This window comes from Eretmochelys imbricata, unplaced genomic scaffold (genome assembly GCF_965152235.1).
Source record: "Eretmochelys imbricata isolate rEreImb1 unplaced genomic scaffold, rEreImb1.hap1 Scaffold_33, whole genome shotgun sequence".
In the NCBI taxonomy this organism is placed as follows: domain Eukaryota; kingdom Metazoa; phylum Chordata; order Testudines; family Cheloniidae; genus Eretmochelys; species Eretmochelys imbricata.
In genome coordinates, this window is record NW_027554345.1 from 92,370 (window position 1) to 118,057 (window position 25,688).

The following is a 25,688-nucleotide window of genomic DNA, read 5'->3' on the forward strand; positions in this document are numbered from 1 at the left end:
ATCATGATCTGGACATAGACAATCGTTAACAGGAAAAGAAGCACAATAATTTGCACAATAATTTCCATAGATTATTCATTATCTAGCTAGCTAACATAATTCACAATCAAATAGAAATTTATCATGATGACAAAATGAGGTTGTGTGTTAGGACAAGGAATGGTCCTGTCTGTTTGTCTCTCTATCTAATCACATACTCTGCTTTTCTCTGTCATATATGTAGTGTACACAACCATGCACAAAGATGATATCCTAATACTAATAACTGGCCAGCTTCTGAGATCCTTTCTCAGTTTGGATGTGAGCAGATCGACACGGGAAGGCGTATGGAACACCAGATCAGTGCAAGTGATGGCCCTTTTCCGCTTACCCCAAGGTTAGAACAAAATGACCCCAGACAAGAAGCTTACACCCGTGTTCATGTCACTACAGAGTGCTTCCCAGTGACTTTGAGCCAGAACCGCATCAGTAGTAAACGTGTGATGTCATTGGGTCTACTCTGCATTGGTGCTGGTCTAGCTGAGTTGGGAAATCAGACCCTGACCTCTCTGTAACATTCACTTTCTCCAGGGTGCTGTCAGCCAAATCTGAATCCTTGTGTATATAGGCTATTGGCCTTGTGTATATAGGCCAAATCCTGATCTCCTTGAAGTGATGGGCTAAACCCTAGTGGCTTCCATGGAATACAAATTTGACCTCATTATCCTGTGTCAGGTTTTCTTTAGGAAACTCTGGAAAAAGTTTCTCTTCAAAACACCCTTTTCACCATAGCAAAAATGACACCGTTTTTACATATTCAATAGGTAAAAATCATAGAAAAGATGCCTACCTCAGATTGTTATTTCTCTAACATCATTAATAATACAATAATACCCCAACAGTCGATACATAATCATTTCATCAGGAACTCAGCCAAGCAGAAACCTCTTTTGTACCCTTTTATCATTGTGGGGAGCAAACCTTCAGCTTGCTCAGAAAACCCCATCAAAGAGATGACATAGTGGCACTTCCAAGAGAGGACAAACATTGAAAATCCTGTCAAACCAAACACTCAACATCTCCCCAGGCTTTCCCACCTCCACAACTTCCTGGAACAAAGAAACAAAACAAACCACCAACCAACCAGTTAACCCAAAAAAAAAAATGCTAAAAATCTGACAAACAAACAAAAGGCACAAAGAACAAATGCATTGATACTTCAATCAGAGATTTTATCCCCAAAAACAAGAAGAGCCAGAGATCTCACTACGGACTTTGCTTTGGCTACTGATTTTATGGGCAAGGTGCTCAGCTAGTATGGTGATGGGTAGCAGTATACGATAGATAGATTCTGATCTTATTTACATTGGTCTAAACCTATAGTAACTCCATTTTTCAGAGTCATGTTTGTCTGGATTTTTCCTAGTGTAAATACCCAATTCTGCATAAACAGATTGCACAGTATTTTCTCATGCAGGCGATAATGTCATCAGCTGATTATATTTATAAAGAAACACAGAATGAAATTGTTACTGAAGGAGAAATAAGGACATTTTATTCTTAGAGAATAACCTCCAAACTATCAGTTTACTCAATGCACCTTTGAGCTCCTTGTTTCTCATGCCGTAGATGATCGGATTCATCATTGGTGGCAACACAGAATAGAGAACAGCCACCACGAGATCCAGACCTGAGGTAGAGCTGGAGGTGGGTTTCAAGTAGGCAAAGGTCCCCGTGCAAATAAACAAGGAGACCACAATGAGGTGAGGGAGGCAGGTGGAGAAGGCTTTACGCCTGCCCTGCTCAGAGGGGATTCTCAGCACTGTGGTGAAGATCTGAACATACGACACAATTATGAAAATAAAGCAGCTTGAGGCTAAGCACACACTAAAGATGAGAAACCCAACTTCACTGATTTCTGAATCAGAGCAAGCGAGCTTGAGTAGCTGGGGAACTTCACAGAAGAACTGATCCACCATGTTCCCTCCACAGAAGGATATTGCAAAGGTGTTTCCAGTGTGCACTGCAGAGTAGAGAAGAACACTGATCAAGGCACTGGCTGCCATTTGGACACAAGCTCTTCTGTTCATCACTGTCTCATAGTGCAGTGGTTGGCAGATGGCGACATATCGATCGTACGCCATGATGGTCAGTGTGGCAAAATCTGCTGAAGTGAAGAAGACGACGAGAAAGACTTGGGCAACACATCCAGAATAAGAAATCGAACTTGTGTTCATGAGGGAGTTAGCCATGGATTTGGGGATGGTGGCAGAGATGGAGCCAAGGTCTAGGATGGACAGATTCATCAGGAAGAAGTACATGGGGGTGTGAAGGTGGCGGTCAAGGGCTATGGCTGTGACAATGAGAAGGTTCGGCAGCAGGGATATCAGGTAAAGCACTAGAAACACCACAAAGTGTAAAATCTGCAGTTCTGGAACATCAGAGAATCCCAGGAGAAGGAATTCGGTCATGGTGGTTTGGTTGGACATTTTCTTCCTCAGTGCACTGTGTGATGGCTGCAGGGGGAATGAGAAGGACCATGGTCAGGATTAGAGCAACAGAGGGAATTGCCCTGATTCCCCTTTCTCTAATATCTCATTATATGAATGTCAAAGGTGCACAGAACTCGTCACTTACAATGAGTAGGTGTTGGCAGTGCTCCTCACCTCTGACAATCAGTCAGTCATGTTATCACACTATTGTAAATTGGGTCAGATCCTTTAAAGTCAATGGAGCTTCGTTACTTTACCCCATCTGACGAATTGGCCCAAGACTGTATAAAAGAGAGTCTGTGAGCTGTCAACTTTACCGGTTATTCAGTTGTTACCTCCTCGCAACGATCCCTTTGAAAGAGTAATCCCACAGATGCAATAGAATAAATGGTTTGAAATTAAGGGATTATCAGGCAATATTAATGTTCTCTAATTTATTTGAAGTTAAAGGCTGGTTGGAAATTTTCAGCTGTGTTCTTTTAATCAAGACTGGGTTTTCAGCTAAACAACAACAAATCTCAGAATCTGTCTGCTTTTCTCCAAACATTTTCGGATTGTTCACTAAAGAAACTGAAAACTCAAACACAAACATTTTTGTTTTTTTCGATTAAAAAAATCCACTTTTCAGCAGAAAGTTTTCATTTGCCGAAAACTGAAGGGGGAAAGAAATGGATTTGGGGTTTTCAGTTAAAAGTCAAAATTTTCCTGAAGGGTGGAAAAATTCCAATCAGCAGTAGGCATCTGATTAATTTGAGAGTAAAAGTCTTAACGAGTTCAGATTGTAATTCATATTTATCCTCTTAATTTTACCTCTATGTTCATCCCCAAACCTAGTTCATTGAAAAAGCAAACTTACTGTGCTGATCTTTGTGGATTTTTACCCAATGCATGATCCAATCAGTCATCCAGCACTACGATTCTTTGGTCAATATCTATCTATGTACCAGAATCTAGAAGCGAAAAGCACATGCATCTGAGATTTCTTTCCCCCTTCATTTTCAGACTGCACTGCCAGAACTAGACTCAAACCTGTTGCTTTCTGCAGATGAGCTGTATGTAGCTGGTGCTGGGCATCACTGGCATTAAAGGACTGATGCTGCAGGAAGGTAATTTATTCACGTCTATTTCCTAAGGGCGGGTGGGACTCACTCCCTGGAGCTCTGCACAGCTCAGCAGCAGAGGCCCAGAGGCAAGTGCAGAGATGCCTAGCTGATGAAGCCAAGAGAGCCATTCTGTCCCTCCAGTCTGACACTCACATAGCTTGGGGCCTATGATCTCCCCCAGCATTCCCTGATTCCAGCCCAGCATCTGTGTTATCTCTGGGCCAGGATCACAAAGATGGAGACAGGCACCAATGGGAATTTATCAATGCTCCTAAATGAGCTCGGTGGCTAAGTCCCATGGTCATTCAGTGGGAGTAAAGAGTGTAACCTGCTTAGATGCTATTGTAAATCCCAATAGGTAGCTATCTCCTTCTTTAGGTACCTAAACCCCTTTGTAATCCTGGCCCTGTCTCCCTCATTAACTTCCAAGGCCTGGGCTTCTCCTGAATTTCAGAAAATCATGCCTGGGATTGGCAAAGGAGCAGTGTCATGGAAAAATTAACTGCGCAGTGTGTTTGGATCAGAACAAAGCCTGAGGTCCACTGCTGGGAGCCCCAGGCCCTTTAAATCGCCAGCATAGGGAAGCCGGTCTGGTCCGGTGTACGGGCTCTTGCTGGTATGCCGGACAGGACCAGCTTACTTTCACCTCTGACAGCCATGCATCTAGAGAAAGGAGCTCAAGATGCTAAGAATTCCTGTGATCTAAGCCCAGCTATGCAGCTATGTTACCTCAACTCTCTGTGCCTCTCTTTACCAAAATCTGGGGGATAATAACTGAGACTGGATCAAAAATTCAAAAAGAAACTTTTGGTTAGAGATGATCCATAATTCACCCAATGAACTCATCTTACCCTAGACCAGTGGTTCTCAAACTTTTGTACTGGTGACCCCTTTCAACTAGCAAGTCTCTGAGTATGACCCCCACCCCCTTAGAAATTAAAAACACTTTTTTTATATATTTAACACCATTATAAATGCTGGATGCAAAGCAGGGTTTAGGGTGCAGGCTGACAGCTCGCGACCCTGCATGTAATAACCTCGTGACTCCCTGAGGGGTCCTGACCCCCAGTTTGACAACCCCTGCTCTAGACCCTGAGTGTTTCCCTCCCTCTCCCTCACCCAGCCCAGACCCCCAAGCAAACACCCACAGCCCTTAATCTTCTCCCACCCCTCTCACAACCCCCACCCCACAGAGTCTCTCAGCCCTTGTTCTTTGAGATTTCCCCCTTCCATGGCCAAGAGCCAACTCCCCACCCAGAGTTCCTGACTCAGCTTCCTCAGAGATCCCTGTTTAACCCCTCTGCCCACCAGTCCCCTCTTCTACCATCAGTCCTCTCCTCTGCTCAGCCCCACTCTCCTGACATGGCGCCAGCCCCAGGGAACAGCCACTCACCCCGGCTCCAAATACTTGCCCATTCTCTCCTCCTTCTCCCCATTGGCAAGCCCTGGACACCACTTCCTTCCTTCCCCACTCTCCTCCTTCCTCTTCCTGGCCCAGCCCCTTTTCTGAACAGTATTTTCAGGGTGGCCTCTGCCCAGCACACAGCTAAACTGGGGAACTCACTGCCACAAGGGATTGCTGAGACAAAATGACCAGCAGGGTGAGACATTGGCATGGATCACCAGAGCCTTCATGGTTACATTAGATCAGAGAATGAATTAAACTGCCATGGTGTAGGTCTCCAGCCAGCCATTAACTCACAGGGAACATCCCTGACACGGAGGTTAGTGCAGAACTGTCCACTGAGGGGGTTACTCTCCCTCCCTATTCAGCAGCTGGTGCTGGTCCCTCCAAGTGTCACAACTCTGAGCCGAGCTGTTCCCAGGAGCCTGTGGAAAGAGGCACAGTTAATCCCATAAAGCTCTGCTGACTCTCAGGGCTGGATTCAGATACTCCAGGGGCATTCATGGGGTGGGGGAAGGCTTCAAAGAGAGGCTGGGCCAATGGCATGGAACCCTGCTCTGTCCCAGAAGAGGAGCAGGTGAGTCTCCCCCAATCCCTTGGGATCGGCTAGGTGCCCACAGACAGGCAGGGGGCAGTCATGGTCCCCCCAGTCCTTACCTGGGGCAGTTCCCCTCTCCCAGAGCCATTATCTCAGGCTTTTTTCAGACTCAGGCAGACAATGCTGCAGCTGCTGCAGTGGGGGCAGATCTCCTCATCCCACCCCAGTTGTTCCAGGCTGTGGGTGACGCAGCATCCGTTGCTGGCCCCAGTCAGACCCAGGGCACTGGACACCCCCACCCCAGCATGCCCGGCTCCTGGTACCGAGTCATGCCGTACTTGGCATGGTACAGCAGGCACTGTGGTATCAGGGGGTCTCCTTGAGATTCACCAGGTGCGGGGTTTGCAGCAGGGGGCAGAGGGATAGAAAAGTGGGGAAGGAGACACTATGGTCAGTGGGGGCTGGAGGGCAGAGCACCCCATAAAGAAGGGCCATGCCCCAGGGGATTCTGGGATTGAGGGTCCCAACATCTCATAGAGAAGGGCTGTGCCCCAGGGGATTTGGGATTGAAGGGCCCAGGACCACACAGAAAAGGGCCACACCTCAGCAGGGGCTGGAGTCAAAGGACTTGAATCTCTTCTTCCTGAGACCAGACATACTCCATTGGAACACCATGGACTTACCCTGGGGTGAGGGAGGGAGAAATCAGCCCCACTGAGTCCAATGGAGTTACTCCTGATTTACATCAGGGTGAGTGAGAGGGAATCAGCCCCATCGACTGGAAAGAAGTGACTTCTAACTTTTCTTAACGTTGATGTGTTTTGGTGCTCATTTATTGTGCCCAGACAGAGATCAAACCAGGGCTCAGATCCTCATAGCAGGGAGCATTTCTGATGCTCAAGGGCCAGTCACCAGCTCTTTGGAGGAAATAAAGTCATAGTGTTATTAGCCAAAAGGTTTAGCTCTCAGTTAGGCCTGTCAGCCTTGGAAGTGCTTGGAATCGCGCCAAATGGATTACGCTGTGCATGTGTATGGAGAGAGGATGAGCTGGTTGACAGCTACCTCTGGCTCACCGGCTGTGAGTCCTTGAAGGGGGAATGTCCAGTAGTGGCTGACAAACCCGCATGCCATCTGGGCACTTTGAGTTCAGATCTAACCCTGAGCTGAAATCTGAACCTAAGAATAAGGAGGTACCTGGCACTCCCTGAGGGTTTTGAATTGTGGGGAAATGTCACCTGGGCACCACAGGATATTTAGAAGGTGATGAACCAATTTTTGAAATGCCCTTACCTGCTGGGAGGGGAGGTTGATGGGGGTGGGAATTGGGGAGAAGGCTTTTCGGGGCAGCGAGGGGAGGGGTGATTATGGAGTGGGGGACAGAAAGGGTGGGTGGGTAGGAGATGAGTTGGGGGTCAGGAGATGAGGAGGGGTGGGACACTGGGAAGAGGGGACATGAGGGTGAGTGACAGGGGGCCTGGGAGAACAGAGGGGTGTGATGTCCTGTCTCTTTCAATGTTCAGCGGGCTCTGTGCTCTAAGAACATAAGACAATAAGAACGGCCATACTGGGTCAGGCCAAAGGTCCATCAAGTGCAGTATCCTGTCCTCTGACAGTGACCAATGGCAGGTCCCCCAAAGGGAATAAACAGACAGGTTATCGTCAAGTGATCCATGCCCTGTCACCCAGTCCCAGCTTCTGGCAAACAGAGGCTAGGGACACCATTCCTGTCCATCCTGGCTAATAGCCATTGATGGACCTATCTTCCATGAATCTATCTAGCTCCCTTTTGAACCCTGTTATAGTATTGGCCTTCACAACACCCTCTGGCAAGGAGTTCCAGAGGTTGACAGTATGTTACATAAAAAATACTTTCTTGTGTTTGTTTTAAACCTGCTACCTATTAATTTCATTTGGTGGCCCCTTGTTCTTGTATTATGAGACAGAGTAAATAACACTTCCTTATTTACTTTCTCTATACCACGCACGATTTTATAGACCTCTATCATATCCCCCCTTATTTGCCTCTTTTCCAAGATGAAAAGTCCCAGTCTTATTCATCTCACCTCACACGGAAGTCGTTCTTCACCCCTAATAATTTTGGTTGCCCCTTTCTGAACCTTTTCCAGTTCCAATATATCTTTTTTTGAGATGGGGTGACCACATCAGCACGCAGGATTCAAGGTGTAGTCATACCATGGATTTACATAGACGCAATATGACATTTTCTGTCTTATTATCTATCCCTTTCTTGATGATTCCCAACATTCTGTTTGCTTTTTTGACTGCCGCTGCACATTGAGTGGATGATTTCAGAGAACTATCCACAATGACTCCAAGATCTCTTTTTTGAGCGGTAAAAGCTAATTTAGACCCCATCATTGTATATGTATAGTTAGGATTATGTTTTCCAATGTGCATTACTTTGCATGTATCAACATCAAATTTCATTGGTCATTTTGTTGCCCAGTCACCCAGTTTTGAGAGATCCTTTTGTAGCTCTTCGCAGTCTGCCTGGGACTTAACTCTCTTCAGTAGTTTTGTATCATCTGCAAATTTCGCCACCTCACTGTTTACCCCCTTTTCCAGATCATTTATGAATATGTAAAATAGGACTGGGCCCAGAACAGATCCCGGGGAGACACCACTATTTACCTCTCTCCATTCTGAAAACTAACCATTTATTCCTACCCTTTGTTTCCTATCTTCTAACTAGTTAACAATCCATGAGAGAGCTTTCCCTCTTATCCCATAACTGCTTATTTTGCTTAATAACCTTTGGTGAGGGACCTTGTCAAAGGCTTTCTCAAAATCTAAATACACTATATCCACTGGATCTCCTTTGTCCGCATGCTTGTTGACCCCCTCAAAGAATTCTAGTAGATTGGTGAGGCGTTATTTCCCATTATAAAACCATGTTGACTATTTCCCAACAAATTATGTTCATCTATGTGTCTCACAATTTTGTTCTTTAAGATAGTTTCAACCAATTTGTCCAGTACTGAAGTGAGGCTTACCAGCCTGTAATTGCCAGGGTCATCTCTGGAGCCCTTTTTAAAAATTGGTGTCACATTAGCTTATTACTGTTTAGTTTATCAATTTGTTGCAAAACCTCCTCTAATGACACCTCAATTTGGGACAGTTCCTCAGATCTGTCATCCAGAAAGAATGGCTCAGGTTTGGGAATCTCCCTCACATCCTCAACAGTGAAGACCGATGCAAAGAATTCATTTAATTTCTCCGCAATGGCTTTATCATCTTTGAGTGCTCCCTTAGCATCTCGATTATCCAGTGGACCCACTGGTTGTTTAGCAGGTTTTCTGCTTCTGATGTATTTAAAAAAAAATGCTATTACTTTTGGAGTCTTTGGCTAGCTGTTCTTCGCATTCTTTGTTGGTCTTTCTAGTTAGATTTTTACACTTCCTTTGCCAATTTTTGCTCCTTTCTATTTTCCTCATTAGGATTTATCTTCCACTTTTTAAAGGATGCCTTTTTGCCTCTCACTCTCTCTCCCCTCCCCAGCACAAAGCTTCACTTTCCTGTTAGGTTCAGTTTTGCGGTGGGAACAATAAAGCAAGCACAGCACCCAGCTGTGTTTCCGTTAGCGATATCTGCGCCTGTGTGACTATCTCCTTCTCTGCTGGATACAGAACTAGAACAAGGGGCAGGGCGCCTGACAACCCCACATTCCCCTACCTTGTGTGTGTCAATATCAGAGGGCTCTCGATGCATCTATGGGTGTCCGATATGCCTCCTTCTCCCCCTTTTGTGATCTTGGGGGCTTTCTCCTTGCCTTTTGGCACGAGGGGGACTGAGTCTGTCTCCCTAATCACCACTCCCGATGTGTGCCAGGGTCTAGGGAATTGCCGCCCCTTGAGGTGTGAAGCTGAGAAGAGGCAAAGGGGGACATGAACCCACAACACACTGAACAGCCTGCTGGCACCTGGGTGACTGATATGAGTGGAGCAATTCACACCTCTCCAAGCGTTTGTTTCAGGCTGTACCATCTCCTGCAGGTGTTTCTCACTCCACTAAGAATAGCTCATTGAGATGAACAGGCCACTTCATCCCTCTCTGAGCCTGCATTACTGCAGATGGCTGTGTCCAGCTTTGCGCTGCGCTTACTGACAGATTTGGGCGTGAGGAGACGATGTGACGGGAACCCAGATTGTCCAAGCAATGCACAGAATACAGCTCCTTTCCAGTAAAATGTGATCATTCTTAAAAGCACCTTTTGCTTCACTCATCATCCGTATCCATGGCCACCTATAGCTGCCACAATGACCACTGACTCCAACCAACAAGCTTGCTTTCTCTTAAAAAACTAGGAAATAAAATGGTAACAAACTTCATTAACACAGAGTTAAGGTTTCCCAATGACAGCTCATGCCTGTTCAGAAGGTCAAGTTCATAGAATCCCAGGAGATCATCTCATCCAACTGCTGCTCAAAGCAGGACCAAGCCCCAGTTTTTCCCCCGGATCCCTAAATGGCCCCCTCAAGGATTGAACTCACAACCCCGGGTTTAGCGGGCCAATGCTCAAACCACTGAGCTATCCCTCCCTTAAACTCATGCATCTCACAAAGAAATGCAGAATTGAATTAAATGCCCTCATAATTTAGATAGATAGATTCTTATCTAATTCCCAGTAGAGTAACCCCACAGACTTCAGCGAACTTAGTCTGGATTATTACTACTGTGAACACAACATTTTTGCATAAAAAGCCTGCACATCACATTCCCATGGAGACAATCATGTCATCAGTTGATTATATCGGTAAAGAAGCACAGAATGAAAACGTGGTCATGGGAGAAATCTGGAAATTTTATTCTTTTTGAATAACTTCCCCTCAGTCAGTTTCTTCAGGGCACCTTTGAGCTCCTTGTTCCTCATGCTGTAGATGGCTGGATTCAGCACTGGCGGCACCACGGAATAGAGAACAGCCACCATGAGCTCCAGAGCTGAGGCTGAGCTGGAGGTGGGTTTCAGGTAGGCAAAGGTGGCAATGCAAATGAAGAAGGAGACCACAATGAGGTGAGGGAGGCAGGTGGAGAAAGCTTTATGCCGGCCCTGCCCAGAGGGGATTCTCAGCACTGTTTTGAAGATGTGAACATATGACACAATTATAAAAGCAAAGCATCTTAAGCCTAAGAACAAGAGAAAAGAAGTAACAACAACTTCACCGAGCTATGAGTCAGAGCAGGTGATCTTGAGCAGCTGGGGGATTTCACAGAAGAACTGATCCACCTGTTGCCGTCACAAAAGGGTAATGCAAATATGTTCCCAGTCTGCATAGTAGCAACGGGAATTCCACTGATCCATGCAATGGCTGCCATTTGGACACAAGCTCCCCTGTTCATTATAGTCTCATAGTTCAGTGGTTGGCAGATGGCGACATATCGGTCGTACGCCATGATGGTGAGAAAAGCAAAGTCAACCGAGGTGAAGAAAATGAAGAGAAAGACTTGGGCAATGCACCCAGAATAAGAAATCGACCTGGTGTTCAATAGGGAATTGGCCATGGACTTGGGGACGGAGACCGAGACAGATCCGAGATCTAGTATGGATCTAGTAAATTCATCAGGAAGAACTACATGGGGGTGTGAAGGTGGTGGTCGAGCACCACAAGGATGATAACAAGGAGATTTCCCACCAGGGCTGCCAGGTAAATCCCTAGAAACAGCAGAGTGTCAAATCTGCAGCTCCCGAACCTCAGACAATCCCAGGAGAAGGAACTCTGTCACGGTGGTTCGGTTAGACATTTGCTTTCTCAGTACATCATGGACTGCCTGTGGAAGGAAGGGCAAGGGCAATGGTCAGGCTAGAGTCCTCCTGCCTCCTCACCTCTGACAATCACACCACTAATGAAGAGCATTGTCACACCAGTGTAAATTTCCACAGCTCCCTTACAGTCCAAGGATGGCATCCGTTTCCTCCATCTGAGGATCTGGTCCAAGATGAGGCTTGATAAAATGCAGTGTAAATATGGAACAAGTTACAACCCAAGCCCAACAATCTTAGGAATTATGGACATCCTATTGCTACAATGGAGAGCGAGTTTAGGAAAGAAGAGTAAGTCTACCTCTATGCCACGAGCTAGGGGAGTGATTCCCAGATCACATGCACTACTTGCAATAGCTCGAGGATGGCTAGCACAAGTCTGAAACATAGTATAGCCATGGCAGAAGGGGAAACTGTGCTGAATACAAAGCCCCAGGGCTCAGGTGGGCTTCTACTCAGCATGGCTACCTCAGCCACCCTGCTATTTATGCTCCCCAAGCTAGCCCACGAGTACAAGTATGCAAGCTGGTGAACCACAGCCCTAGCTTGCTGAGTAGACATAGCCTAAAAGAGTTTGGCTAATTTAACCTAGCACAATGCTGGCTGAGAGAGGTTATGATCACTCTCTATAAATACATCGAGAGGGTAAACCCCAGGGAGGGAGAAGAGCTATTGATGCTAAAGGACAATGTCGGCACAAGGAGGAGCGGGGATAAATTGGCCAGGAGTAAATTCAGCTTGACAATGAGAAGAAAGTTTGTCCCCATCGGAGGAGGGACAATCTAGAGCAGCGTCCCAATAGGAGCCGTTGGGGACAGACAACTTAACTGGTGTTAACACGGAGCTGTGTCAGTTTAGGATGGAGGTTATATGACTGGGTTGCCAGTGAGAGCAGGGGATTGGACTCGGTGACCCAGGTCCCTTCCAGGCATTTCTTCTTCGGACAAACAGCAGGCTAACAACTTGGACAGGAAACTAGACTTCTAAACCAGCAGCACAGCCTGATCCCCTCTTCCAAGGGAAACAAAACACGGACATACCCCGCACCCCGAGCGACACCTCCTCTGTGATGATTCCACACCAAGTTCTGTGCAGAGACAGCCTGCTCCCTGCTGACAGATTGATTCATGGTCCCTGATACCTACAACACTTGTGTCTCTGTGTAAGGATGGGCTAGGAGCACCCCTCGGTTACTGCTGTGGTTTATCATTTCCCTCTCTATCTTCATGTGTGTGCTAGGCAGGACAGTGGTAATTAGGAGACTTGGGTTATGTTCTTGTCTCTGCCACTGACCTTCTGCGTGACCTTGAGCAAGTTGCTTCCCCTTTTTGTGCCTCTCTTTCCTCTTCCCCCCTTTCTCTGCCTTGTCTACTAGGACTGTGACCTCGGGTAGGGAGGGGCTGTGTTTTGCTATGTGTATGTTCTGTGCACCGGTTTGCAACATTGCTGTTCAGCTGGAGCAGTGTGGGACAGAGGATATGGGGCTGGAGAGGGAGATCTTGCTTCTGTCCCCCTTCATGTCCTCTGTGTGCTTGGGCAGGGTTGAGATAGACAGACTTCAGGTGGCTGGTGCAACGCTGACTCTGAGTTTACAGGTGCTAGTGTGTACAAAACACAGTCTGCAGGCTTTGCTGCTAACCTGTTTTTTTACCTTCCCATAACTATTTCTTTGAAACAGGAATAAACACGGTTGCAATAGAACAAACAGGTTTGAAATGGCTGTATTATTAAATATAAGAATAATGTTTCCCATCTTTGTTTAAAGCTCAATTTCCAACTAAAACTAAACAAAAATGTCCAGGGAAAGTTGCTGCTATACTTGAAACAATTTTTTAAAAAAACCACAAAACCTGAAAACCTCAATTTTCCTTTCTTGGCAATGTGACATTTTCACTTAACACTAGTATTTTGCTAAAAACAAACACGTCTGGTTGCCAAATCCTGAATCTTTTTCTGATTTTGGGGTATCTGATGCCAAGTCAAAGTTTTGCGCTGATTTTTTTTTTCCTGACTGGCTCTAGTTCTCTGACTTAATTGACAGCTAAAGCCTTAAAGGGTTCAAATGATCATTTATGTTTAAGGTCTTACATTTGTTCTGTATATTAATCCATGACTGTATTTAATTGAAATAGTGAATTTACTGTGCTAGTCTCTGTGGATTTTTCCCCAAACTTGTGATTTATCTCGGATCGACTGAGCATGGTAGTGTAGACCAGCCCTAAAAAAGTTCAGATTGTAATTTCACATTTATGGTCTTAAATATTAATAGCCCATATTATGGAACTGAAATAGCAATCTTACTGTGCTGGTGTTTGTGGAATTTGTCTCAGCTTGTGATGCAGTCGATTCTCAGGCATCAGAATTGTTTGGACATTAGCTAGCTAGCACCTGTCACTGTGTTATCCAGCACTCCTTTGCTGTCCTCTTGCTGGATGTCCTGAGTTGCTTACAGTCTCTGCAGTTGCTAGCAGACCAGGATCTACTCCACAGATGGGCGCTTCCTGCTCCCCTCCTAGGGCAGGCTTGGCTGAGAGGCGATGGACTAAATGGGATCAGGGACTGAAAGCCTCTCCCAGCTCTAGAGCTGATCCCAGCTTGTTCAGGCTTCAGACACGGCCACAGCCCAGGATGTCCCTGCTCTGGGGCTAAAGAGCCGAATCTGGTCTCCAGGGCTGTGAGCCCAGCTCTGATCTCACCACAGGAACAAACTATCCTGACAACCTGCCCTAGTTGATCCTAACCCCACAAAGGTGAAACAGCACCCGCCCTGGATCTCTCATGATGGCAGCATCCCTGGAGAATCCCTGTGTTGGAGACCCCAGGGCATGGCCACTTGTTAAGTCGAGGGGATGGAAGGCCGTAAGGGTTGAGGAAGTCTCCATGCTGAAGGCCTAAGGGCTTCTTCTTAACCCCCCTTAATAGAATTCAGGCCTGGCTGGTTTGAGTAAGCTCTTTTGCTTTTAAAACAATGTTGCAGCCGCAGATAATGCCTCATAGTGTAAGGTTTGCTGACGCCAAGCTAAAGATAATAGGAGATAGTTACAAGGCCAGACAGAATGTGCTGGTTGTTTAAGTTGCTAGGAATTCTTGTTAGAGGTTGCAGGAAATAAACATTGTTGTAATCCATATAAGGAAGGCAGAGTATTTGTGCAAAGTTTTAATTGGCTGATGTGTAGCGCAGTAGCATTAAGGAATATAAAAGTGTGTGTAATAACCTGCTCTGGTGTGCAGGATTTGAGATTCTCTTCTCCCTGTACCTTGTTTGCAGCTGCAAATAAACTTTTCTGCTTCTCCACCCCGTTGTGATTATTGAGTGAAACACACCAGGTAACGAAGTCCTGCTATTGTTTTGCCTCTCGGCACTGGGTGCCGGCAACAGATTTTGGCGTCCCTGGGTGGGCAACGAGGCTGCAATTTAGCCTTGCCCGGATCCCTTCCGGAGGTCAAGGATTGCAGTGACAACCGACGCGCAGCTCGCACCGGTGAGTTCATCGGGGCCATCGGAGGCGATGCAGTTTGATCGACCCCGCAGGGCACAATGGTGCAACGCACTGACATATTCGAAAAGCAGCTGTGGGCGACGGTGGCGGAACCGGTCCCTTGGATAAAGTAGGAATCTTTTAAAATCTGGATTATATGCTCTGTTGGAACCTGGGGATGCCCAGAATTACCCTATAGGTATGGGACAGGAACAGAGCACGGGAGGTAGGGTACGGTGCACGCCCCTAAAGTGTATTTTAATAAATTGAAAGGTATTTGAATCAGATCTAATAACTAAGGGTAAATTGAAGCGATTTTGTACAGTTAACTGGCCTCAGTACCAATTAGAGGACCAGGAACAGTGGCCTCCCGGAGGATCACTAAATCATAATACAATCCTCCAGTTACTCCTGTTCTGTCAGCAAAGAGGGAAGTGGAATGAGCATTCGTATGCTTATTTGTTTATGACCTTGTGGTCTCGTATTGATATTTTACGATGCTGTAATTTAACCCCGATTGGCCCGGTAGCAATTAATGTCAGTCCCCAGACCTCCACCCCAAATGTAATGGCAGATCCGGTGTCTCCTTCGGCCCTTACACCCGCACAGAGTGAGTCCCCTTCACCCCCTACACCCACACAGAGCGTGTCCCCTTCGGCCCCTACACCCACACAGAGCAAGGCTCAAGGTAAGATTCCTAATGAAGCTCATAGTGAGGTTCGAGCTCCATCTGCTGGACTATACCCGTTACTTACCGAGACTAAAATCACCCGTAATGCAAGAGAAAGAACAAGCTGCTGTTACTATGCAGGTCTATACTCATGCACCTTTTAATCCTATGGACCTGGCCGCTTTCAAAGCACAGGCTGGAAAATTTTCTATCAACCCAAGCAAGTTTGTATCAGCAGCTACAAGCCAGACTGCGATAATTGTAATGTCCTTCTGCGAACATTATTGACTGAGGTTGAACGAGAACAGGTCATAGCTAAAGCAAGGGAGGAAGCAAAGAGGCAATATGACCAGGACCGTAACAATATCCCGACCCCAGATGATCAGGTTCCTATAAAGGATCCTAGGTGGGACCCAAATGACAATCAGGCTATGACCCACCTCACCTCCTATAAGGAGCTGCTACTGTATGGACTCCGTCACGCAGCTGTCAGACAGAATAATTGAATGTTTAAATTGTATGTAATGATCAGTGGGTCAGAGAAGTGCCCAGTGCAGAGAGAGTACCCCAGAGTGGGGACACCCTAGCCCCTGTGCACAGCAGGGTTGGGGGTCGAGCCCCCCCAAGAATCCTGGGCCCAGCCTTGTTGGGGTTATGAGGACTCTGCCAGACAGGAGAGTGGAAGGGGAGTCCTCAAGAGCAGGGAGGCCTCTGGGTAAAGGAAGTGGGAGCGAAGACTCGGATCCTTTCGCTAGCCCACTTCACCAGGGTAGTGCAGAAGCCAGGGAAGTTCCCCACAATAGCGGGACTATTCCCCCACTTACAAATATAGTAGTCTAGTATCATATGGCTCAGTCTTTTTACTCATCCACTTTTTCTTGTTAGTTGCATTTCTCATAGGATTAGTTAGCAAGATAGGTTAATTAATTCAGTCTTTATGTTTCTATTTCTAATGTCACAAGTTACACTTAAATTCTTTTTGGTTGCATTTTCTCAGAAGCCTGACATAAAAGTGAACTTTTAAACTGAGCTGCTCTACCTTTTTTATCATTGTCACAGGGTCCGCACAGGTTTCCCCTTTCTCTCCCCTGTGCCCTGTGCTGAGGCTGGCAAAATAAGAGTCCTCACACCTTCTTCTGGTGTTTCACCCTTGTGCTTTTATTTACAGTGCAGTCCTGTCATAAATCTAAAGGGAAGGGTAACCACCTTTCTGTAAACAGTGCTATAAAATCCATCCTGGCCAGAGGCAAAATCCTTTCACCTGTAAAGGGTTAAGAAGCTAAGGTAACCGCACTGGCACCTGACCCAAAATGACCAAGAAGGGGACAAGATACTTTCAAATCTGGAGGAGGGGGGAAAGGCTTTTGTCTGTCTGTGTGATACCTTTGCTGGGAACAGATCAAGGATGCAAGCCCTCCAAGTCCTGTAAAGTTAGTAAGTAATCTAGCTAGAAAATGCATTAGGTTTTCTTTGTTTTGGCTTGTAAATTCGCTGTGCTGGAGGGAATGTGTATTCCTGGTTTTGTGTCTTTTTGTAACTTAAGGTTTTGCCTAGAGGGAGTCTCTATGTTTTGTATCTGACTGCTGTGAGATTATCTTCCATTCTAATCTTACAGAGTGTTTCTTTTACCTTTGTTTTCTTCTTCTAATAAAGTTTTTTTTTTTTTTTTTAAGAATCTGATGGGATTTTTAGGGTCCTAAGAAACCCAAGCTGGTCTGTGCTCAACTTGTTTATTCTCAAGCCTCCCCAGCAAAGGAGGTATAAGGGCTTGGTGGGATAGCTGGGGGAAGAGGAACTCCAAGTGGTCCTTTTCACTGGTTCTTTGTTTGGTGGTGGCAGCATACCCTAGTCCAAGGGCAAAGATTTTGTCTCTTGGGAAAGTTTTAACCAAAGCTGGTAGAAATAAGCTTAGGGTTTTTTTTCATGCAGGTCCCCACATCTGTACCCCAGAGTTCAGAGTGGGGAAGGAACCTTGACAAGTCCCCTTTATCCCCCAACAGTTATCCCCTTTCTAACCCATTCCAGGGTCTCCTGGCCTATGAGGCACCCTTCCTCTGGTGAGGAGACAGAGCTGTAGCCTCCTGTCCCCTCCCAGGCTAGCCTCCTGACTGAGCTTTCTCTAGGGCTTTTATAGCCCTTCCCTTCCCTTCCTCAGCCCAGCTGCCGCTACTTACCTACCAGAAAGCAGGGCTTAGCCACCATTTTGGCAGGGCATTCAAGGGGTTTTACCCCTGCCCTGCCACAATCATGAAAGGTATCTTTTTTTATTGAAATTAGAATATAAAGTGAAAAATATTATCATACATTTTCCAGTACTTTGCAGAGATAAAAATAAAAAGTATAAAATAAAAATAGAATTAAATTAGTCTTTTGGCTTTCCTTTTCTTCCCCCTGTTCTCCTTCTCTCTTTCTTTTTTCATTAGAAAAAGGAGAGAAGTAAAAAAAGAGAAAAATGGGACAGAAGTAGTAAAAAACAATGAAAGGAAACAAATGTGTTCCACCGTGAAAACTAATTTGTCAAGAAAAATAGATAGAGAGCCGGGTAAAAAAAATAGATAGAGAGCCTGGTAAAAAAGCATAGGTGATGTCAAGTCCACAAGGTCAACCAATTTAGAAATGTGGTAGGCAATTCTAAAGTGAAGGGTTTTTTCTAGAATTGGCAAGCCCGCAGCCTTGCAAGTTACAACTGTATTTTTCTCTATTCTATCTACTCTAAGTTGTACAGATGGATCTATTCTACTAGTAGAGTTGGGTCTATTCTATTGTATTTTGAACTAGTACAGGATGGTCTATTCTAATCTAAACTAGTACAGGTGGGTCTATTGTATTCTGTTCAAAGTTGATATTGACCTACCCAGTGAAATTAGGAAATAGACTATTTTAATTGAGATGTTTATACCACTGCCATAATCAATTACCATGTTTCTGTTGAGCTAGAATGCTGAAATGTGAGGGCATTAATTGGCTGCTGAGGCCAAAATGAGATCAAATTTAAAGTTGACTTTTCAATCAGAGGTCATCTAAAGCTCATCAGTATTTTCTTCTCCCCCTTCTTCTTTCCACTACATCCAAGTCACTTCCTGGACCTGGCATAACCCCAAGAAGTCTTGACTACCCCTCTCCAGCTCTAACCCTAGAGTCAGGTTTATGTCTCAGAATCAAGAAGAGAAGCCAGGGGTCAGGAAGCAGGGCCTGCAGCAGAGCGAGTCTCCAGGCAGCCCCATCAGTACAGCTGGCCTGCAGCGGGGTGCCTGATTAGCTACGCCGCCTGATTGGCTGCAGAGGCCAGCAGCTGGAGCAACTCGCTAGCCTTGCCATGCTCATGCTCACCACTGAGCCTGCTTATGTGTTACCCTGTTCCTGCTGCTCCTGCCTCACACCCAGACTTGCCTCTGTCCTACCCCAGCCTTGAACCCCTTGTTGCCTGCTACCCGGCTCACTCCAGTTCCTGCCCTCTGTGTTGAGCCCTGGCTTTGGCGCCGAACTACTGATGCTTGCCCCGATCTACTGATGCTTGCCCCGATCACTAGATGTCGTGCCTGCTCAGACCACTAGGCTAGAACACTTCCTCCGGGTGGGCTGACACCAGGAGACTTGGGATTTCCTTTCTTTGGAGGCTAGACAACTACCCAAGTCATCCCATTTCCCAAGTATCCTCCTCATGTCCACCCAATAAGTCTTGGAGCACTGGGGAAATTCCAGAAGACTGGAAGAAAGCTAATGTTGTGCCAAGGGTAAATGGGATGATCTGGGAAATTATAGGCCTATTGATCCTGGGCAAAATAATGGAGTGGCTGATACTGGACTCAATTACTAAAGAATTCAAGGAGGATAATTTAATTAATGCAAATCAACATGGGTTTATGCAAAAGAGATCCCATCAAACTAACTTGATCTCTTTTTCTAAAGTGATTACAAGTTTGGCTGATACAGGTAATAATCTTGACCTAATATACTTAGTCTTCTCTCAGGCATTTGACTTGGTACCTCACAACATTTTGATTCAAAAACAAGTAGGATATAAAATTAGCATGGCCCATGGTAAATGGATTAAAAACTGGCTAAGTGAAAGGCCTCAAAATGTAACTATAAATGGGGAACTGTCATTGGGCAAGTGTGTTTCCATTGGACTCCCACAGGGAACAATTCTGGGGTCAACAGTATTTAATATTTTTATTAATGCCCTGAAAGGAAAGATAAAATCATCACTGGTAAAGACAGGTTTCAGAGTAACAGCCGTGTTAGTCTGTATTCGCAAAAAGAAAAGGAGTACTTGTGGCACCTTAGAGACTAACCAATTTATTTGAGCATGAGCTTTCGTGAGCTAGAGCTCGCTTCATTGGATGCATACTGTGGAAACTGCAGAAGACATTATATACACAGAGACCATGAAACAATACCTCCTCCCACCCCACTCTCCTGCTGGTAATAGCTTATCTAAAGAGATCATCGAGTTGGGCCATTTCCAGCACAAATCCAGGTTTTCTCACCCTCCGCCCCCCCCACCCAAACTCACTCTCCTGCTGGTAATAGCCCATCCAAAGTGACCACTCTCTTTAAAATATGTATGATAATCAAGGTGGGCCATTTCCAGCACAAATCCAGGTTTTCTCACCCCCCACCCCCCTCCAAAAACCACACACACAAACTCACTCTCCAGCTGGTAATAGCTTATCCAAAGTGACCACTCTCCACACAATGTGTATGAAAATCAAGGTGGGCCATTTCCAGCACAAATACAGGTTTTCTCACCCCCCCTACCCCCTTTTTTCAAAAAAACACACACACAGAAACTCACTCTCCTGCTGGTAATAGCTTATCCAAAGCGACCACTCTCCCTACAATGTACATGATAATCAAGGTGGGCCATTTCCAGCACAAATCCAGGTTTTCTCACCCCCCACCCCCCCCCCCCATACACACACAAACTCACTCTCCTGCTGGTAATAGCTCATCCAAAGTGACCACTCTCCCTACAATGTGCATGATAATCAAGGTGGGCCATTTCCACTCAGCCCATTATGTGAGTAAGATTTTGGGTGCAACATTGCATACCAAACTATAGTGCCCATTTCCTTACCCGCAAGGATCAATGGGAAATTTGGGTAAACAAGGAAAGCAGGGTTACGACTCCAGGACGTTACTGCTTGTAGTAATAAATTATTTTTTGCTTCAGATTCACCAGAGCACTTATCCCGTATTAAGCCAACCGCTAACTGATTAGGATACGTGGAGACTTTTCATGGGGTCATAGTGTTCCACCTCTCAGTCTTATCAAAAAGAAGACTGAGAGGTGACTTGATTAAAATGTATATGTTCCTTCATGGGGAGAAAGTACCTGGTCCTAAGGGCACTTTCAAATGAGCAGGATAAGAACCAATGGCTGGAAGTTGAAATCAGACAAATGTAAATTAGAAATAGGGCACAAATGTCTAACAGTGAGGGTTTGAAGGGGTACAGTGACCCCACAGTGGCTGGAAAGAAGCTAATGAGGGCCCAGGTGCTCAGTTAGCCCTACCTTGTTACACCTATGAGAGGGGTCAAAGCCTGGAGGGAGCAGTTGAAAAAGGAAAAGCCCAATACAGTAAGGGCTGAGCAGGAGAAGGAGTGGACCTCTTGTGCTAACACCTTGAAGGAAGGTGTCAGAGAAAACCTATAGATTGTGTGGAGGCAGGCTGGTCTGGGGCCAGATGCTGTCCTGAGCCTGCTAGGTGCCAGATCCTCTTTGGGGCAGATAGACCCCACCTTGGACCTGTACATTTCCTTTGTTCACCATAACGAATCCTCTTTCCCTCTGGGATCTGTGGAGGAGTGAGCCTGAGAAGGAGCTGTGAGAAAGGCTAAAGGCCAGGCTCGTTGGTCAAGGGGTATGAGTCTCACTCGCTCTGGGTGCAAAAGGTCCTGGGTTCAAATCCCAGATAAGCCCTCTTGAGTTTTCCTGCAGGAAAGGACCAGGGGATTGCAGTGGACAAGAAACTAGAGATAAGTCAGCAGTGTGCCCTTGTTGCCCGGAAGGCCAACGGCATATTGGGCTGTATTAGTAGAAGTATTGCCAGCCGATTGAGGGAAGCGATTATTCCCCTCTTTTCAGCACTGGTGAGGCCACACCTCGAGTATTGTGTCCTGTTTTGGTCCCCCCACTACAGAAGGCATGTGGACAAATTGGAGAGAGTCCAGCAGAGCTCAACAGAAATGATTAGGGGGCTGGGGCACATGACTTACAAGGAGAGGCTGAGGGAACTAGGGTTATTTAGTCTGCAGAAGAGAAGAGTGAGGGGGGATTTGATAGCAGCCTTCAACTACCTGAAGGGGGGTTCCAAAGAGGATGGAGCTAGGTTGTTCTCAGTGGTGGCAGATGGCAGAACAAGAAGCCGTGGTGTCGAGTTGCAGTGGGGGAGATCTAGGTTGGATATTAGGAAACACTATTTCATTAGGAGGGTGGTGAAGCACTGGAATGGGTTACCTCGGGACGTGGTGGAATCTCCATTCTTAGAGGCTTTTAAGGCCCGGCTTGACAAAGCCCTGGCTGGGAAGATTTAGTTGGTGTTCGTCCTGCTTTGAGCAGGGGGTTGGACTAGATGACCTCCTGAGGTCCCTTCCAACCCTAATATTCTATGATTCTATGACAGGCTGAGTTAGAAAGTAGCCCAGGAGGAGGCAAAGGGTGTGAATAGACAGAGCTGAACTACTTACTAGAGGGTACCCAGAGTAGATAGTAAGCCTGGGTTCCCCTCCCAGCCCCCCAAGGATGGTGGCACAAAGACCCCCAGAGATGAGCTGGAAGGCCAATAAAGCCTGAAGTCAGCCTGAAGACCTGGCATGAAGCCACTGGACTACTGAGGAGCTAGACTGGGTTTACTGCAGATTGGATGGGAATACATGTGACTTGGCTGGAGGGCTGAGTTACGAGAGGTAGATCACAGCACAGCCAGAGTGACAATCAGCAAAGAGTGCCGAAGAAAAAGATGACCTTGCTATGAATCATAGAATCATAGAATATCAGGGTTGGAAGGGACCTCAGGAGGTCATCTAGTCCAACCCCCTGCTCAACGCAGGACCAATCCCCAACTAAAACTATGCTATGCCCAACCATGAGGAGGCACGCCAGCCAGGGAGTCACACTTCTGGAGAAGTCGATTAACCATTGGAACAAGCTACCAAGAGAAGTGGTGAATTCTCCAGCTCTTGATATCTTCACATCAAGAGCAGATGCTTTTCTGAAAGTTGCTTTAACCAAACACGTGTTATTGGGCTAAATACAGGGGCAACTGGGTGAAATGTAATGTTCTGCTATGTACAGGGAAGGTGATTCAATGTCCCTGCTCTCCTAAGATGGTTGAATCTCTGAACCCTCTTCTACAGCAGTTGGTACTAGCTAATTCAGAGACTGGAGAGTGAACAAGGTGGATGACTGGCCTCCTCCAGAATGGCAATTCCTATGTCCCTTAGAATTGGTAAAGAGAAACACCTCCTTTGATGTTAGACATTTTCCTGTCACCATAACTATTCCTTTGAAGCTAGAAGTTTTCCTATTTCCACAACTTTCTCTCTGAGGTTAGGAGTTCATGTATTAAACTTGTTTGTAAGTTCTAAAAATAAAATGGAGCATTAACGCTGCCTTTGCGGCAATTGTAAATTCCCATTAGCATAAGTTTCCAGGGAGTTGTTTCACTCTCGTATAACAAATCAGAGAAGGCATTCACTTTTGGGGATCAGATAAAAGCCAGCTGTGACAAGCAGGAGAATAGAACAGGGGATCCTCTGTAGAACTCTTAGGTCTCTTTACTGTGGTCCATGAAGAAGATGGTGATAGACTCTGGATCCTGGATCCTGGTCTCTGAAAGGCTGCATGAAGAGGTCACTTCAGAGACTCCAGCTTTTATTATACCTGTTTTTGAGGAAGCACAACCTTTCTCACAAGATTCACAGAAGGTAAAGGATGATGTATATTGTCATGAATAATGTGTAACAGAGATTCTGTGTTTCTGTGAGACACACCCTGAACAGGCAGTTTTAGACGTATGTAGAACGTTTACTCAGAGTCAGCCCTAGCCAGAGCTAGATGGCAAGAATTTGTGAGGATTTATGAGAATTTGTCCCTCCCCAGTCATTCACTGCACAAAAGCCACATATTCAGTAGGAGGAACAAACCTTAAAATAGGAAATCTTCAATGAGGTATCTAGCTAGCTAACTCTCTGTCTGCCCATCTGTCGCTATCTAGCCTTCCCTCCACAGTCTAGCTTTATTTCTGCCTGTCTATCTGGCAGTGTCTCTGTCTCTCCTTCATCTCTCTATCTACCTATCTATCTAACTTCATTCATTTGCCATCAGAGTGATTTCTAAGTTACAGAAGATAAAAGAAACCCTAAAACACATGAGTTTACAGTTCAATATGACGGCAAAAAATGCAATGTCTTGCGGATATGAAGACGAAATAGGCAAGTATTAAAATGAATATTGTATTGTATCTCATATTTGCATGGCTAGTCATTCTGTTAAAACTCCCTAAACAAAGACATAGAATAACAAACAAACAACTACTATTGTATTGCTTAATTCAAAATTCACATACAAATTCATCACTAACTAAGATATCAGTAAAAAATACAGATATGTGTGTGAGAAGGAGGTAGAATAATGAATCATAGAACTGAAGGGCTGGAAAGGATCTTGAGAGGACACCAAGTCCAGCCTCCTGTGCTGACCATCTAGACCATTTCTGACAGGTGTTTGTCTAAGCTGCTTTTTAAAAAGTCAGATAATGGGGATTCCACAACCTGCCTTGTAACCTGTTCTGGGGCTTCCCTATCCTTAGACTTAGAAAGTTTTTCTACTGTCTAAAATAAATCTCCCTTGCTGCAGATAAAGCTGATTGCTTCTTGTGAGACCCTTAGTGGACATAAAGAACAAGTGATCCCTGTCCTCTTCATAGGATCCCTGTCCTCTTCATAGGATCCCTGTCCTCTTCATAGGTCGGGTTTTCTAAACCTTTTATAGTTTTGTTGCGTACTTCTAGATTCTCTCCAATTTGTCCACATATTTCTTATTGTGTGATTGCCAAAACTGAACCTAGTCCTCCAGCTGAGGCCTTCGCGGTGAGCTTATGCTCAAATACATTTGTTTTTGTTAAAAGAAGAGGAGTACTTGTGGCAACTTAGAGACTAACAAAGTAACTCCCTCCCCACAAAGGTATCTGTTTCATGTCATATTTCACAAGCTATTATTACTACTTTTTAAAAATTACTTTTCTTGCTAGAATCCATGGCAGACACAAAGGAGAGAAATCAAACGTCCATCACAGGATTTATCCTCCTGGACTTTGGGAATCTCCATGAACTGAAAATTCTTCTCTTCCTGCTTTTTCTGGCGATCTACATTGTGACAGTGGCTGGGAACATCCTCATTGTTGCACTAGTTGTGTCCGATCAGCACCTTCACACCCCCATGTACTTCTTCCTGGGGAACTTGTCCTGCTTGGAGACCTGCTACACCTCCACCATCCTGCCCAGGATGCTGGCCAGTCTCCTGACTGGGGACAGATCCATTTCTGTTCGTGGCTGCCTGGTACAATTTGATATCTTTGGTTCTCTGTTAGCTGCAGAATGTTGTCTCTTATCAGTGATGTCTTACGATCGGTATTTAGCCATATGCAAACCACTGCATTATGCAGCCCGAATGAATAGTAGATTTTCCTTCCAGCTAGCAGCTGGGTCTTGGCTAAGTGGGTCTGTAGTCAGCAGCATCACAGCATGTTGGCTATCACAATTGATTTTCTGTGGCCCCAATGAAATTGACCATTTCCTTTGTGATTACACCTCATTGATAAAACTGTCCTGCAGTGACACCAGCTTGATGGTTCTTGTGATTTCCCCTGTCTGCTTCATATTCATTCTTCCCCCATTTCTATTAACCCTGGCGTCTTACATGGCTATCATCAGCACTGTCCTGAGAATCTCTTCCAGCGCTGGGAGGCAAAAGGCTTTTTCCACCTGCTCCTCTCACCTCATCGTGGTAACAATTTTCTATGGGACCCTGTTTGTTGTTTACATGCTCCCAGACACTGCTGCACTGCGAGACCTGAACAAAGTGTCCTCCGTCTTCTACACCATCCTGACTCCCGTGGTCAATCCCCTCATCTACAGCCTGAGAAACAAGGAGGTCAAGGAGGCCCTGAGAAAAGCTCTAAGTAAGACTATGGCTTTTATAACCAATCACAAACCTTTTTCTCAACATTTATTGTAA

At 45.7% G+C, this 25,688-nt stretch overlaps 2 protein-coding genes and 1 pseudogene across 2 annotated transcripts; 1 reads left to right on the top strand and 2 right to left on the bottom strand.

Moving 5' to 3' along the window:
• Positions 1–1,508: 1,508 nt before the first annotated feature.
• On the bottom strand, positions 1,509–2,468 carry LOC144258668 (olfactory receptor 14A16-like). The gene has a single exon (XM_077806861.1). The coding sequence runs from the start codon at positions 2,466–2,468 to the stop codon at positions 1,509–1,511; it is 960 nt and encodes a 319-aa protein (XP_077662987.1).
• Positions 2,469–10,318: 7,850 nt separating this feature from the next.
• Positions 10,319–11,277, bottom strand: LOC144258658 (olfactory receptor 14A16-like; annotated as a pseudogene).
• Positions 11,278–24,707: 13,430 nt separating this feature from the next.
• On the top strand, positions 24,708–25,688 carry LOC144258669 (olfactory receptor 11A1-like). The gene has a single exon (XM_077806862.1). The coding sequence runs from the start codon at positions 24,708–24,710 to the stop codon at positions 25,686–25,688; it is 981 nt and encodes a 326-aa protein (XP_077662988.1).